Genomic DNA, 17,779 nt, shown 5'->3' on the forward strand with positions numbered 1-17,779 from the left:
TTATACAACTTAGTCTTCAGGCTTCTAACTTTCATGGTGGAAGCCCAGCTGAGCTGTTATCACTTCAGCAGAAATAATGAACAAATCAAACAGCTATAGAGATAGATACTAATATTAAGCCAAGACTCTTACGTCAATCTCATGGCTCTTGAATGAATGACTTATGTAGAATGACTACACTTAACTGACCACCTTTCTACCTCCACTGGAAACACACACGTGTGAGTACACAAACACATGCACACACACATACACACATCTTACAGCTTTTTAATATTTGGGGGGCTAATAGTTTAAGAAAATAATGCCTTAGGCTGTCCAATGTGAGCAAGAGTAGCTGATGACCCTTGATACATATCTGTGGTGCTGTATAATTCCCTTCTTACAATGCCAGACAGTTATACTTCCTAAAGTTCAATCTATTACAGAGACATCTGTTTATTAAACATTTTAAACATTGTAGATATCCCTGTTTTAGGACCTTATTAGTCTTTCATATACAAGAAGGAATTCAACTCAAATAGTTTCCTCCAAGACCAGCTCAATTCGTTCATAAACTAATGTGCATTGAATTCTGCTGTTCCTAATATCAAGCTCAGAAGAGGTGCACTGAATAAATGTGAGTGTTGATTAAGGAAAGGGAAAGGCAGATTACCAACATTACTTTGTGGGTAGAGAGGTGAGTGAGGGAGATTAGTTAGGTCAGAGGAAATGTTTTAAAGTTATTAAAACAATATTGGAAATAACACCCTATGGGCATGTTCTGTTTGAACAAAGCAGCAGTAGATAGCTTATTCATATCTGCAAGACAGGTGAGTTGATCTGGTACTGTTTGAGGCAAGAAGATGGAAGTAAAAACAATGAGATGGTATCAGGTCAAGAACCCAATAGGTAAGTTTTATGCAAGCGCGGTCCATGTCAATTGACAACACTCATGTGTGATGAGCAATCACCAAGATGACACTTTCAAATAACAAGAACAATATGTGGAGGAGGTGGGGGGGAGCTGTGGTTTTGGTAGACTTAGATATGTTTCAATCATAATAAAACCATGACGAGTTGTCAAGTTTTTATAATACATTTTTATAAGCTACTTTAAATCATTTTTGAATAAGATAAAATATGAATGAAAATAATTGAAAAGTGTTAAGAATATAGTTAATATTTTATAAATGTTCCCAAGAAATAATAAATGACTGCATTCGTATGGCAAGAGATCTGTTGAAAGAAAATAGTCTGCCTAGAACATCTATAAATCCATATATTTTCATTTCAATGTAACATAACAACTATGCCTTCTTTTTTCTTAATTCATATATTTAAGTCGCCTAGACTCTTTAATGGAATGAACTCTAATTAAAAATTTCTATATTCAAAATGAGATCTAACTCAGTTTACTCAGATTAAAACATTTTAAAAATAAATATTATTTCCCTTTCCCTCAACTCAGTAGAGATATTTTTGGTCTCATGTATGGTCTTACTATTATTTTCTCATTTTATATTGTGTAAAAATCATGTGACTATAACTGAAGTTCACATGAAAAATGAAGGAGGCCCCCTTAGCAGCCAAAGTTGATTTTCATCAATAACAGCCAGAGAATCCTGGGACAGAAAATAAGATGCACAAGATAGATGATATTTTAATTAACTCTTGAGAATGAGCAGTTCTCACATAATTTTCAGTCTCATGTTTACATTTTTTCTGTTTATCTCTATTTGTAAATTATTTGTAGCCCAACAATTTCTATGCTTGATTCATCTTCTTTTACCCTGCAATAAGCATTCACATGTGTAAAGATTGTTCCTCTAATATTCAGCATGAAACTTATCCTGTAATTTCTTCACCAGATCTCTACTGTGACCACTGTGTAAGTGTTCTCTAGAAGATTATCCCCCCAGAGTAGCTATGCCCAAGGAGTTCTGCCTATAGTTAGCAGTAGGAAGTAGTGGTGCAGGGCAGCATTCTGCTCAGTAATAAACTGGCTGGCTTCCTGGGGTCCACATAGTGCCCTGTTACATGACCTAGCTGCAGCCAATTCTCATTTTCCAATTCATTCCTAAGAGCATTTCTCTAAGCCCAACTACATAGAAACTCCTCTTTTAACTGTGAAGTTCTCTATTATATCCATACTCTATGCCCTCTCTATTTGGATGCAGCATCTCCAAATGCACTGAGGGATTGACACATTTATTAAACAGTAGAAAATGTTTCCTTCTTTCCTTCCTTCCTTCCCTGCTCCTTTTCTATTTGAAACCATCCGTAGGGTATCATGCCTACATGAGCTATTGGGAGCTTGACATATGTTAGTATGTTATAATTTTACAGTTGAGAAATAGAACATGGAGTGGTTAGACTGTCTATCATATTTAGTAGCTGACAATTCAGTGTAAATGCTTTGCCCTGACAGACAATCACTCATTAGGTCTATCTATGTTCCCTTTCATTTAGGACTTGTGCAAAATAAAATGGAAGCTCTCAACTATTTATTCAAAGTAAAAGAGAGAAATAAGTAAATAACCACTTACTAAAATAGATGAAGACATTACAGTTTAAGTGTATGTCTTAAGTGTATGACACTTAGACTTTGCAGTTTAAGTCTAAAAGTTTCATTATCAACAAAGTAAATCCTTATGCGCCGGGGTACTAGGCAGGCAAGTAACCCACAAACACTTGAAAATCAATTTAATGCCATCAGACTTCTGGAAGAATAAGTAATATACACATTTTACTTATAAATATAATGTTCATCAAACTACAGAAAAAATAATTTCATATAAACTACAGCCATGCCAAAGTATACTCCATCACACTTAATATAGTTTGTTTTCCTTTATCAAAAATGCTCAGTAATTAGTAGTTCTGATGTTTAATTCTACTTTTTTCCTAAAAATAGACAACTCATTTAATAAGACAAAATAATTTATATCTTTGACATTTAGACTTTATGAGAGTCCTGAAAATAATTCATCATTTTAAGTACTAATGGTGCTTTTATATCACAAATTTCCTTATAGTAAACTACTCCTAAATCTCAGTTATTTATAATAAATCTTTGCCTAAAAAATATCTTTATATTGCTAAAATGCTCCTTTTATTGCCCCTCAATTTATAAGCAAAATTCAAAAAATAATCATTCTTATTATTGAATCTCATAAATAAACTACAATTGGAGGTAAAAGCTAAACATATAGCATCACTGCAATGTCCAATAAATGACATTTTTGGAAAATGTTAGTGATATTTATACAAAGTTGTAGATGATTCATTACTTTCTTAAACTTTCTGAACCATCTAATTTTGCTAATATAGTGCTTTGAGCTTCACACTGTTGAAATAATTAGCAGGCTCCCCCCACCATTACAAAAATGTAACAAACATTTAAATAATTGATATCTCCTTGAACTACTCTTCAATTTATTAACTGGTTACATTAAAATTAAATGGCTAGCAAATATATTAGACTCTTTAAAAGAAAAAATATATATATTATTTTGTTTGGAAAAATAAATTATTAAAAACTTAGTAAAATACTTGTATGGTTTATCTGTTCATGACACATTTTCTTTTCTTAAAAATTTATTCTTAAATTGGTAATGAGATAATCTGATTTTTGTCTTTTGCCAGTCAGTATTTTAATTGTAGCAATGGTTTATCATAGGAAAATTTTGTAGGGAGGGTGGGAGGGAGGGAGATGCAAGAGATATGGGAACATATGTATACGTATAAATGATTCACTTTGTTATAAAGAAGAAACTAACACACCATTGTAAAGCAATTATACTCCAATAAAGATGTTTAAAAAATTAAAATAAAATAAAATAAAATAAAAAGAAAATTTTGGTCTACTTTTTCTTGATTAAATTAAAGATTAAAATTATCTCATTAAATAAAAGCTATATCCTTTAAAAGTCCTGCAATGCCCCATAATCATTTATTTCATTTGTAAACCATTTCACTTACAGATTGAACTAATCCAATTTGTTAAAAAATCATTACAACTTTAAACACAAATAACAAATGTCAGCGAGGATATGGAGAAATGGAACCCTCAGATACTGTTGGTGGGAAGGTAAATTGGTAAAGTCACTGTGGAAAACAGTAAGGAGATTTCTCAAAAACTAAAAATACAACTACCATATGACCCAGCAATTCCACTATTGGGTATATACCTGAAAAAAACAAAAACACTATATGAAAAGATACATGCACACTAATGTTCATAGCAACATTATTTACAATTGCCAAGGTATGGAAGCAACCTAAGTGTCCATCAACAGATGAATGGATAAAGAAGATGTGGTACATATATACAGTGGAATAAAATTCAGCCATAAAAAAATAATGAAATTTTGCCATTTGCAGCAACACAGATGGACCTAGAGATAATCATACTAAGTGAAGTAAGTCAGAGAGAGGAAGACAAATATTATATGATATCACTTATACGTTGAATCTAAAAAATACAACAAACTAGTAGGTAAAACAAGAAAGAAACAGACTCACAGATATAAAGGACAAACTAGTGGTTAATAGTGGGGTGTGGGAAGGGGGGAGGGGCAAAATAGGGGTAGGAGGAGGAAAAGGAAGGGTTATTATAGGATTATATGAAATCATGTGTCTGGAACTTGGAAAAATTGTAAAGCACTATAGAATTCAAAGACTCTTTCATTCCATTATATATATATCATTAGCACTTTAAAGTGCTTAAAGCCAAAAATACATGAAGATTTTTTTTCTCATAACTTACACCAAACTCTTCTTAAAACTAAAAGAGACTTGTTAAAAGGAGAATTTTGGTACATAAAATATATTTCATTTTCTATAGTTATTCTTTAAATCCAAAAGTAATAAATTGTAGTTTTACACACACATGCATATATTTCTTTTGTGATATATAATAACCTGATACCACTATTAGGGCAACCTAATTGGTCATAAATAGATTCTGTATTCTTTGATACATAGTTGATGGGTTGCTATGTTTACATAATGCTCATATATCCCTGACATTTATTCTGGAAAAGTGAAAAGAGACTATCGACCCAGTTAACCATATGAGACATCTAAAAGGGCACTCTCTTGAGCAGGCCTGGCACAGTACTATTTATTTCCTTCCTCCCTCACTCTTGTCCGCATTCCCAGTCCACCTGCTTGTCTTGTCATACAACAAACAAATTAACTATAAGTTAAGCAGATTTCAAAAAACTGTAACTTCCTACTTCACTTATTCTTTCCATGCACATGTACTTTGTTCTGCCTCTTTTTTTTTTTTTTTTTTTTGCGGTATGCGGGCCTCTCACTGTTGCGGTCTCTCCCGCTGCGGAGCAAAGGCTCCAGACGCGCAGGCTCAGCCGCCATGGCTCATGGGCCCAACAGCTCCGCGGTATGTGGGATCTTCCCGGACCGGGGCATGAACCCGTATCCCCTGCATCGGCAGGCGGACCCTCAACCACTGCGCCAGCAGGGAAGCCCTGTTCTGCCTATTTTTAATCTATCTTCCCTCTCGTTACTTTCTCATAGAGCTACCCTCTACTCATCACACTTCAGCATATATTTTCAGTCTCTGAGGCATAACCACAATTTTCTTAAGCGCAAGTGTTGCAAGACATCACCAAATGATTTGATTCCTCATTCCTATTGAAATGAAAACTATTTGGATATTTTCCCCTAACCTAATGTGATCCAGCAGAGTTCGCAATAAAGCAAATTAATGGATTAGCTGAAAGTTACCTTTCCATTTATTTCCATGATAAAATTAGAACTTCAGTCCCCTGGAAGAAAATGTCTCATGGATATATACTAAAAGATACTTACTATGCAAAGCCTACCTAATTCACATATTTAAAGACATATACTATACAATGTCTTTTTAATAATCAGTTCAGAAATTTAAAAAAAGTCATTGATAGTATCATGCTTTATTGGAAAATCCTTTTAAAATAAATGATCCAAAACACCTCTGGAAAGCCATCAGCCTTCCCAACCTCATTTTTTTGCTCTGAATTATAGATTCAGAAATCAGTAAACCTTTAGCATTATGGCCAAGTTTTCCATTATCCTCACAAAAGTGGCATAACTTCTAAATTAGATCTACATTTCTTCGTTGTTTTAAGAATATTTTCCTGCATTTTCTTCATTACTTGAACACATTGGCTTATCATGGTATTACACATAACAAAGATCACAAAGAATTAAAATCCTGAGTAATATGCATTATGGTGTCTAAGGACATTTTTCCCCCTGTCAATTAGCTAATATCCTATTATAAGAAGCTAATGTGCCTGTGTTAACAATTCTCTTTATAATCGGATGTTCTATTTATTTAATTGATGCCTGTTGTCCTGATTAGAGTGGACAGGCAAGCTTAAATAATGATAGTTGAGTCTTGTTAAGGCTTATGATTGGAATCTTTGGTAACTTGCTCTGCTTTATTTGCTGTAAACTCTGGGGGTATTGCATACTGTGGTGTCCCCAGCCACAAGGTGGTGGTGATAAGGTCATATGAGGCAACTCCTAATTTTAAGTTGCAATATATCTTTTACTGGTTTCACTTCTGGCAAAAATTGTTAGTCCATTACAAAAAATGTTTGCAATGTCAAGCTTTGCAAAAGGATGTCAACTTCCATGCCCCTCCAGACTACACTACCTAGTGTTTTTCGGATTCTTATGAATAAAATTGTTTGCTTTCCTATTTCATTCTGCTGATTCCAGATAAGCAATGAATCCAAGGACACAAAAGAAAGTGTCAACTCACCAAGATCCGTACTTTTAAGCACGCTACTGCAGTAAATTTGGTTACCCCTGGACTGTGATTCAGAAAATCCGGAGCACAGCTCTCTCACGAACTTAATGACCTTGAAAAAGTTACTCTTTTCATTAACTAGATTTCAAAATGACGAATTTTCAGATAAAACAATTTCTTCCAGATAAAATAATTTATGATTCTATGTGAATGCTTTATATTCCACTCTTTAATAAGTTGAAATCAATCATTAAATTACTTTTGCAAGTTGTCTTTATTACAACTTTGCTATAGTCAGTTTCATTGCAATAGAGAAATAACATTCAAAACGAGGACAGTGTTGTGTCTCCAGATGCAAAAGAAGTGATGGTTCCACAAATGAAAATTAGCGACTTTGTCTTCGGAAGGGTAGTCTTAGTAAGATAAAAGAGCTTCACTAGAACACTGTAGAATTGGCTAAAAATTAGACTACTTATGTTAAAAATTCTCAATCACTCAGTCCAATGAAATCTTTGAGAATTATGTCACCAGATTCCAGTAGAGAATTATCGGTATTATGTCTGTTGATTACCATAGAATCACAGACCTTTAGTGTTGGAATCCATTTTGTCTAACTTGTTATCTTATGAATGAATCCCTTTAATAATGATTTTGAGAAATTATCATGCAACCTAAGCTTTGATATCTTCAGTGATAAAGATTTCAGAATACAGACTAGTCTATGGAGCAGATTTTGTTGAGCATTTCTTAAGATAATACATTTTATCCTTATAAGGAAGTAATTTTCTACCATTTACACCTGCTAGCATTTGTTCTGCCTCCAGGAATCACAAAGAATGAGTCAAATTCTTTGTCTCTCTCTGCATTAAAGTGCTTCAAGTATCTTTTAAATGACTGTCCTCTCCCACACCTGTCTTCCTCAGCACATCAAACATTTTCTTGGATTCACATATTTTTAAAAGCACACAAAAAAGGAAAAAATATAGCAGCTTAAGTGATAACAATCAATAAACTTTTTTTTAAAATTAGAAGCCTTCTTAGAAATTGTGTAAGAAGCCTATAACATAAATGCTAATTGATCACATGATCACAGCAATCCATGCCACAGAGTCAAAGGAAGTTCTCAGAATCCGTCTCAAGAGAAAGCTCCAGAAAGACAAATAGGTCAACACATGCTATCACTAAAGATAACATCCCTGGTCTACCTTGGTTTCCATTTTATACAGATGAGGAAACCATGCTCCAGGGAGGTTAAATATCATTTATTGGAAAACCTAGACCAAAACCCCAATTTCTAAAATTCCTTGTCTTCCATATTCTGTAGAAAATTGAAAGTTAAAGATCAGTTTTAGTTAAATCTCTCATTTTGGTGAAATAAGTGAGGTTTTGAGACGTTAAGTGATTAATCTGTACCTCCTGCATTTAACTCCCATCTTTCTAAAATATTAAAAGAAGTTTTAAAATGTTAAATTATATATGTGCACATAGTATATACATCTTCTATAGCACTGATAGACAAAGCACATATAGGTTTTCTGTTATTTTGAGAATATTGCCTAAGACTCATATATAACCAAATATCAAAAGGGTATTACTTTGGGAATTGAGGGAGCATACAAAGCAACATTGAGTATGATAGAGAAATAATTTATGTAGGCACTGGAGCTTTTGAGAATATAAAGTCAAGCACATTAATGACCTTATGGAAGACGTTCATTACGATTATATAGGTTCATAATATATGAAGCACTTTGAAAACTGAAATCTTGGGTAGGCTCAGGGAAAAGTTGTGTGGCATAAAAAGTATTCTCTGCCAGCAAATTGATTAAATTTCCCACTTCTAGAAAAGGCCATATATTCTGTGTAGGCACTCACTGAAAGGCAGATGTGCACGGCTTCTGAGTGCCATAATCTACTCATAGATAGGAGTCACCAAGGGACGTTGATAGCAATTTGGCATTAAGAAAGAGTTCACATACATGAAGAATTTACTTTGTGGTAACTTTTATTGAGGAAAGTCCATATCTGACAGGGCATCCTTATATATCTTTCAATCTTATTTTGCTCTATTTTGACCTCCATGTAACATAGTGTTATGTGCAAGCACACATTTAGGCATTAAAGTCAATAATTTGCATTGAGAAAATAGTTTTTGTTTTGTTCTATTTTTGTTTTGTTTGCCTTTTACTTCCACTGATACTATCCCTGTAAGGATATGTATTTTTTTGTACCAAATTTGTTAGAATGGTGAATGGGCATCTTAAAGAAAAACTCATATCAGGCACCAACTCAAACTAAAGTATTATTCAATTAAGAAATAAAAAGTAGGCATTTAAATTATTTTACTTTCATCAAACACTATTTTTTAATTCATTCATTTTTTTCTTTTTTCATTCATTTTTATGCATACTTGTACTTATTTTATTTATATATTATATTATATACTAGCCAAGCCATACCTTTATTCTGTACAAATTCAGATCAAAGCTATATGTAGTTTTATACTGCACCTCCTTTTTTCTCCCTGAAGTTACTTAAGTGGATTTTCTGGGTTCTTCATACTGAACAAATATAAGCATATAAACCGAGGGAGCCCATCAAGAATTCCTTGTTCTTTTGATAAAGTATTTTGCACTAAATGAGAATAACCAGAATGCTAAAAGTATCTGCAATCAAGTAACATAGAACAGTTAGGAAAACTGTTTTCTGGCTATAAACCAGAAAAAGGGAGAGAGAGAGAGAAAGAGAGAGACATTATATAGCTAGACATTAGGATAGAGTTTGTATCTGAATTTAGGTCTTGGAAGTACTTTCATTTGGAGAAGGAATAGAACTTATTTTGTGTTTTCCCAATGGGAAAATTCAGGATAAATGGATTCAAGTTATGAGAAGGCAGAATTTGATAAGAAATATAAGAAAAAGCTGAAAAGTTAAACATGTCCTCAAATAAAGTGAGCCACCTCTGGATTTTGTGTCATTGGATTCATTCGAGCAGAGATTAGTGATTCTTATGATGGTGCTGAGGGATGCATGAACAATCTAAGACTTGATTGGTTGGACCATAATCTCTCTACCAACTCTTAAAATTCCATGACAAATTCAGCAAATATTCATTCTATGCTCCAGGCACTCCACATAAAGAAAAATAGAAATGAAATGATCCTTATATTAACAGGGCTAATAGATTGGTTAATTCTAAGATTATCTTGGTAGAAAGTGGGGAGAGGAGGGTATTTTGACTTGTATTCTAATTTTCCAACAAGGCCTGCTCAATTGTACCCTCTAGGCACAACTTTTTTAGTTCTAAGTACATAGCTCCAAGTTAATGCTTAAGTGCTTATCTTGCTCTCAAAAGCACTGTTTCCACAAAAAAAAAGTCCTAGAAAAATACAGTGTACACAAGGTAATGTATCTTAACTCCCGTTTCTCTATCCAGCCATTTTACCTCAAAGGCTTTTCTAAGAATAAAGGAAACATGAACTTATAAATAAAGTCCTTTTTCTCTACCTGCATTGATTTTTTTCCCTTCCAAGTTTTATTTCATATTCTCTTAAAGTTCTTTCAGTGTCCGTGGTTTTCAATATCTTTCCTTCAATTTTTTATTGCTTTTCAATTTATTCTCTTTCCTAAAATCTTTTTGTTTCTATTTTCTCAACGATTTTTCTTTTCTTTCTTGGTTTATCCTCTTTTCCTCATCTAATTTTACTTCTCCATTTCTTTCTTTTCTTGTATGGTAAACGACTCTTTTCTTATATGGTGCATATTTCCTTTATTTGCCTATAATGTAAAAAAAGTGTTTCTCTGATAACCTTCCCTCAAAACTTGAGAACATTTTGGTTGAATTTCCTTCTTTCCATGTGAGATGTAAGTATATCTGTGCTTCTTTTCTTACCACTAGATTTGATAAATTTTATAAAATTTGAATGATCTTTTTTCTGTGTTTTCAATAATTTTATACTTACTTGGTTTTTAACTGCAGGTCCTAAAATTAGGGGGAAATAATGACTGATTTCTTATGATACAATTTATTAAGTCATCTGTGAATCTAATAATAGTCAAGAGCCACAAGCTAAGGGGAATAAAAGCAGAGTAGAGGAAACTGTGGATGAGGAGAAGGGTCCATACAAGGGTGAAAAGGATGAATGACTTCTAAAAATTCATTCATTTGCTCAGCATTTAGTGAAAAACAAACACTGTGGACATAGAAGAGTTCATAAAGGATAAGATGGAATCATAGAAACTCACAGTTGAACATGAATGAGAATCCTAGCTTTGCTTGGGAGGAATCAGGAGATACTACATAAGGCACATGGCACTTCAGTCAATTCTGAGTGATTTTGGCCACTTTAGGTTTTCTCCAAGCCTCATTTTTTATCAATTAAATATGAATAATAATAATTTCTAACTCTATGTTCCTTTGTATGGATGAATTAAGAAAGTGGAGATTATTAAGTTTATTTACATTGTGCCCGACACACAGTAAACCCTCTGTACATGTTTGCTGTTGTTATTGTTGTTGTGAGTTTTCCAAACAGACCTGAGGAAAGTGCTCTCCAAATGCAAAGACCCAACAGTGCAAAGGTCTGTGGACAGGAAAGATTATTTATAGCCATTGAGAAAGATGGGGAGTCCAGAGTACAGTGTACATCAGGGTAAAGGTATAAAATGGACTAGAAATGTAGGTAGAAATGGGATCATGAAGGCCAGCCAATGACTTCAGAGCTTTTTGGAGTAAGAGGCTATGCATTCCTGAATGAAGATTAATGCTCCAGCCTTTAATGGTTAATGCTTGCATCAGTGAAAATGCCTATAAATCAAGAGTTTGCTTTGTTTATGTACACAAACAAGTCTTAATTTTGCTATTTTAAGGAATACCACAAATAGTGCTGCCACACACTTGCACACCTATAGACACAATCACTGATTTTTTATTTTTGTTTTTAAGACATCTGCCAATAATCTTCCCAGCCCAAAGGTAGTGTTCTAGTTACATGTCTCAAAGATCTGGATAGTCACAAGGATGTAATGCAGAGCCTGACACATCCTCAAAACAAGCCCCTGCAGGAGCTAGGAGGACCAGTTCTGCTAGTGAAAAAGGAAATTAAGAAGGTGGGTGTTTCTCTGTGATGACTTAGTATTTATGTTTTATAGGTTATGACTCTGCAGTTGTTTGAGCCCTGAGGGCCTAGCTCCTTGCAAACTGTAGCAGCCTGAATGAGGTAATCTTGGGATTGCTGAAAGAAATAGTGCCCCCCACCTCCCTCAAATGCCATCAGCTGAATTGACAAAAGAAAGTTTTGAGGAAAGCGATTAGCATATGTTCAGCTCTGACATCTCGATGACATCGATTTGTATTTAGATTCATTTGAACTGGCTCATACCTAATTTTCTATAACCAGATCAATAAGCATTATAATTAATGTACATAGTTTTGTGTAATGCTTTTGAAAATTCAAATGTTATAATAATTGAATTATGAGTTAAAATTCACAAAGTATTTCCATTTTACACTCTTCAAAGATACGTTATATAAAAAGTATTTGTATAACATTGGAAGAGGCATATAGAAGCATACAGGGTCCATTTTATTCCTATTCCTGTACAATCAGTTGAGGAAACTGCATAGCACCTTTCTCTGAAAATGATATAATTAATTGTTCTTTATTCCTTTACATTTAAAAAGTATTCTGCAACTGTGCAGGGAATTCTAAAATGCATAGCATGCTGAAATATGTAAAGATATACTCAGGTTGAGTGATTTTTTCTGTATCAGTAGGCTCTGTGTAGGTGGGTAAATGAGTCTTCTCAATATAAAAGAGATAGACTATTAATGGAGAACGCAGAAGAGGGGCACTGCACTGATTCATGAGAACCACCATACCTGTTCATTAATGGAGAGGCCTTAACAGCACTCTTCTTCCATGCGTCTTGCCATGAGGAAAGGGGAGGAAGGGAAAGGTAGTGATGGCAGCAACACCTGGGGAAGGGAGATGGGGAAATTTGTAAAGGGAAAATCAGCAGCCCCTACACAATGGTGTCCATCCATAGACCTTGCCAATAAAACAATTTCCAAAAACTCTGAGCTTGTTTTCTTCCTTTTTCAAAAAAATCTAGATAAGTTTCAAAGATAATTTAAACAAATTAGGTATTTCCAACGGCGTTAATCTGAACACTCTCCAACTATCATCTTCCAAGTCTAGGACACGGGGGCTGCTACAAGTAATGAGCTACCATCTTATTCTCACTTTTCGACGGGGTAGTTTAAGGCAGGCCATTTTTCTATAGGTATAGTTGTTGTTTTTACAACAGATTTAAGAAAAAAAAACTATTGGATATACAAAACCAAATGTATATGTATTTTCCCCCCAACACACAGTAGGATTATTACCATTTATTTGTTCTGCCTCCATCTAATTGACATACATCTAATTGCTCACAACGCATCTTCCTTTTTACTTTCTCCTAAGGGTATGTAGTTTTGATATCAAAACGACTTCAACTTGTTAATTTAACAAAAAAAAAGAAGTAGATTTGTAGAATCCCTATATACTGCAAGAGGTCAAACTAATAAAAGTTGCAAAAAGTTTTGTGTTTTAATTATATTTTTGTAGACATGGTTTAATCTGGACTATATGTAAGTTTTTAAAAGTAAATATATAGAATTATATGGAAAGAGAGTGAAAAATTTTAATAAAAAGTTGATGATAATACTAAACGATTTGAATTTTAATAGTGATTAACTGCTTTTATAAATCAATATAGGAGATAATACCACATCTGAAAACCAAATACTGCTACAGATTTTGCACTAAGTATTTGTTTTTAAAGAAATCTTTAACTTTGTATATGCTCTTATTTAAATACAAACTTTATATGAAAAATGATATTTTTATGGTATTTAGAGAAGCTTTTAGACAGACTGGAGATAAACTGATTGAAATATGCATATTTTATGAAGAAGAGGTATTCCCCTGTGGTGGGGGACATTGTAAGGGGGAAGGTTATGCATTTGTGGAGGCAGGGGGCACACGGGAAACCTCTGTACCTTCCTCTCCATTGTTTTGTGAACCAAAACTGTTCTAAAAAAAATAGTCGATTTATTTTTTTAAGTAAAGTTGAAAGGTAGGAGAGATTAGTTTTTTGTGTGAAAAAAAATTTTTTGACCCCTCACACCAATACATTTCTTAGTGTAATATTTACAGAAGGGATGGGACATTCTTGAATTTTTCCCTAAAGACAGGGATTTTTGTGAATACATGTTTGCATTCTTGTTTCTGAATGTGATTCTAACCTTTAATCCTGATGTTTAGGAAAGCAGCTATCACAAAGATCTTTGGGGTTTGAAGCATGATAATCCTTTTGGTTTTGCCTTAATCCTGTTTAGACAGGATGTCTCAAAACTTTCCAGTTTCTCAACTCCTCTGGTCTTTGACACACTGCTTACAATTAGCCATCATCTCTGTTTAAAATAACATACCCACTTAATGCTTAGGTAATAGTATTAGTCAGCCCTTGAATTGAGAAATTTGGAAGCTAATTGGTTATCATAAAAGATTAGCATCAAAGAATTCTGAAGGCACATGCAGCATCTAGGCCTGTTCAATTAAAATAAAAGAGCTCAAAGTAGCAAACTTAATTTTTTTTTTTTTGTAGCCAACTTACATCTTATCTGATATGATTGAACACAATTTTTTGGTAGCTTTGCTTTTTTTATTTTAAATTTTTAATTTTGTATTTAATTTTAAAAATATTAACTGCCATTACATGTAATATTTAAAAATTTAAATCTCCCTCCAAAATTAAAACCTACATATTCCAGTAATATCAAAGTAACAAAAATATAATTATTCCTACATTTAAATATTCCTAAGTGATTATTTGGGGATCAGCAATTTATCTTTGGAAGAATCAAGGGTCGGAATCTCCCAAGCCAGGAACAACAACAAAAAAAGGAATCCTCATGCTCTAAACTTGTGGCAAAATACTTTAATCTAGCATGAAATACAGCATTTTTTTGTACCTGAATCCTTAATACCGCAAGGATTTGATATATAGTAAATTCTTCCTTTGATCTTAGGAAGGGTAGATTATTATGAGACAATATATTTGGAAATTAGCACTGCACTGTGAAAGATACAAAAATAACCAAAGGTGTACTTATGAGAAACTTTGGAAAATAAATATACACACGCAAAACACAGATGATCACTAATAGTACAACTTATCAAGATGTAACAAGTAATAAAATTATTTTATAAATAGCCGAGTTTATAAATAACTAAAACAACATAGAATGGTAACTGAGAAGATTAAACTGAAATTTCCAAGTCATGAATTCATTGAGTGGACAATAGAACTTTGTAGATTAAGAGAAATAAAAGTGAAAGCTATTTTTTTTTCATATTTAAAAGGTAGGGCTAGGATAACAAAATCATCTCTGTTACTAAAGCGGTATTTGGTAGGAATATGCTTATAGACAAAGTTATGAGGTTTCTGTTTTGGGAAAAATGTATGATAAAAGTAGAAATACCAATACTAAGATATTGTATATAAAGGATGTGTGACTTAGTGAAATAAGCAGCAAAGAGAGCACAACATCGAGTTGTAATGCCAAAGACTAAGGCACAAGACTCGGTTCATATCCTCAAAAAATATAATCATTAGTTGGGGAACAAAAATAAGCATTGAACTTCATAGTGCTTGGAAGTTAAAGGCGAAGAGATAAGAGGATGAACTTTGAGAAGACAGATATTGACAAAGGATGAAAGAAAGAAACCATTTGCAGAAAAGGAAGCTGACACAGCCTAATGCAATGTGGTGGGAAGGAGGTTGTTTAGTGTTGACAAGTCTGAAGTTAGTCAACCCAGAATAGATTGTATGGTGGGAGAAACAGAGCACACCTTGATATGTAGAAGAGACGCATCAAACTACATATAAAGACGGAGATTAATTAGCCAGTGAAACTGCTGTTCTCTGCTTGATGTCCTTAAAGCTTTATCAAAACCTGGCTTGTCTGGTATAAGGATATATGAGAAAAGGCCATTACCATACTGCATAAACATTCCTGATAACAACAGTGTTTTTTATCCTATTTGTAAGGTCCATCTTAAAAATACATTTTCTCTAACAATTAGAAAACTGATATTTTAGCCCTGGTTCTGACCCTAAAACTTTCCCTTAGTCTCTCACATTCATACCCAGGGCTTTTTTGAACACAGTCTCATATACTCCTCCTAGGGGGCCACACTCTAGGCAATAAATTGGTTCAATTTTTTCTCATTCTCCTTCTTGCTAAGAGTGGCTGGAAAGTTATCAAAAAGGATAATTTATTCATCTTTATGCTAGTGTCCATAGTGTGTCTAGGCAGGGCTGGAGTGTTTGGTGTTTCCTGCTATCTCCTGCAGGACAGGGTTAAGATCTGCCCTGGTGGCAATAGGAAAAGAGGTGGAATCTGAAAAGCTTTGCAGAGGAAGGAATGCTACATGTTCTTTCTGCACTCAGGAAACTGCTCCACTGCAGATATGACATGGCTCAATTCAGTTTTTGTTAAAGAGGAACAAACAGTATTGTTTTTTAAGTACAAAATAAACAATCGTACAAACCCTGGGTAAGGTTATCAGTCAGAGCTTGAGTATTGAGACCACGAGGAGGCAAAAAACAGAAAATACAAGGGGAATAACATCATTGTGTAGGCAACACCTGAAGTTTTTTTTAATCAATAAAAATTATAAGTGATTTAAGATGAAAGAATGACTATTAACCCTTTACTTAGCTCTCCTTAGTAAGTGGTGGGTTTCTAGTATCTTGCTTTGTATTTTACATTCCTAAGGTTTAAAAGTATAGATTGCTTAACTTAATGGCAATAAAAATCAGCTAAATAACAGTGCTTAATATTACCAACTACAAACTTTAGTAAAACAATTGTGTAATGAAGAAATTAGAAGATAATATTAAAGAGATTTAAGTGTAAACTTTTGTTACTAATACTGAATTACACATTTTAATTAGGTTTGTTATATGTAAATTTAAAGTGTGGTATAATAATGCTAGTATATGACGTTTAAAATTTCTTAACTCAATAAAAGCATGAAATATTCTTTTGTTTTTTTCTCTTTAATTGAAGATGTTCATTAATTTTACTTAATATCACACATTACTTCCTAAAAATAAATTTTCATAATGACAAAGTATTGCCATATATAAATCTGGAGTTGTCATACATTTTTCTAACAATTTCAAGATTTAGTTGCATCAAAAACATTTTATAAAGCTTCTAGCAAATCTATAATATTGTGCTTTATTATTTTCAAATTTCTAATGTTTTACAAATCTTCTCTCTAAAAAAAAATCTCACAATTTATAACTATAATATCATGACCCACTGTGTCCTCCATACAAACTAATCGGCTACCTGAGTGCCTGCTTCATCATTGATTAATGTATTGAATAATGTTCACTTAGAATTTTAATTAATATATGATTTACTTGATTAATATAATTAATATTCTGAATTTAGTTTTCCCTAAAAAAATATTTTAATGCGGTTTTTGCTCATTTTCTTCTTGACTTATAATTGTTTGAGTAAATTTATAAAACCATGTAAATCCTAAATCCTCACATAGTACATTTATAGTCTCTGCAACTAAAAGTTGTTATATCAATTTGATTATTCAGTTTTGTTCATCAAATATTTAAAGAGTGTTCAATCTGTGCTAGACACTGCTGTTGCCAGCAGTACTTAAACATTTGTGTTTTAGGACTCCTCTAGCCACTTAAAAACTGTAGATGACTCCAAGTGCTTTTGTTTTTATGTGGCGTATGTCACCATTGGTATTCATTATATTCAAAAATAAAATTGTTTAAAATAATTAATTGTAAACATATTTGAAAATAGTCATAACAAAGTCATTTCATGCCGACATAAATAAAATATTTTTATGAAAAATGATTACCATACTTTCCAAAACCAAAAGAATAAGTGAGAAGAGTGACGTTATGATATGTTCTAATACAGATGTGTGATATGCAAAGAGC

General features: G+C 33.1%; 1 protein-coding gene across 6 annotated transcripts in view; it reads right to left on the bottom strand.

Moving 5' to 3' along the window:
* The window catches only part of PCDH7 (protocadherin 7), a 411,267-nt gene that overhangs the window by 178,785 nt on the left and 214,703 nt on the right, over window positions 1-17,779 (bottom strand). For 2 of the 6 annotated variants that reach the window (XM_059065818.2, XM_059065817.2), the window contains exon 3: window positions 12,627-12,722. The exons of the other annotated variants lie outside the window; for them this stretch is intronic. In XM_059065818.2, the coding sequence (XP_058921801.1) occupies window positions 12,634-12,722 (89 nt within the window). In that variant the 3' untranslated portion in view covers window positions 12,627-12,633. The remainder of the gene's footprint in view (window positions 1-12,626; window positions 12,723-17,779) is intronic. 6 annotated transcript variants of the gene reach the window in all.

The sequence above is a fragment of the Kogia breviceps genome, chromosome 6 (assembly GCF_026419965.1).
Source record: "Kogia breviceps isolate mKogBre1 chromosome 6, mKogBre1 haplotype 1, whole genome shotgun sequence".
NCBI lineage: Eukaryota > Metazoa > Chordata > Mammalia > Artiodactyla > Physeteridae > Kogia > Kogia breviceps.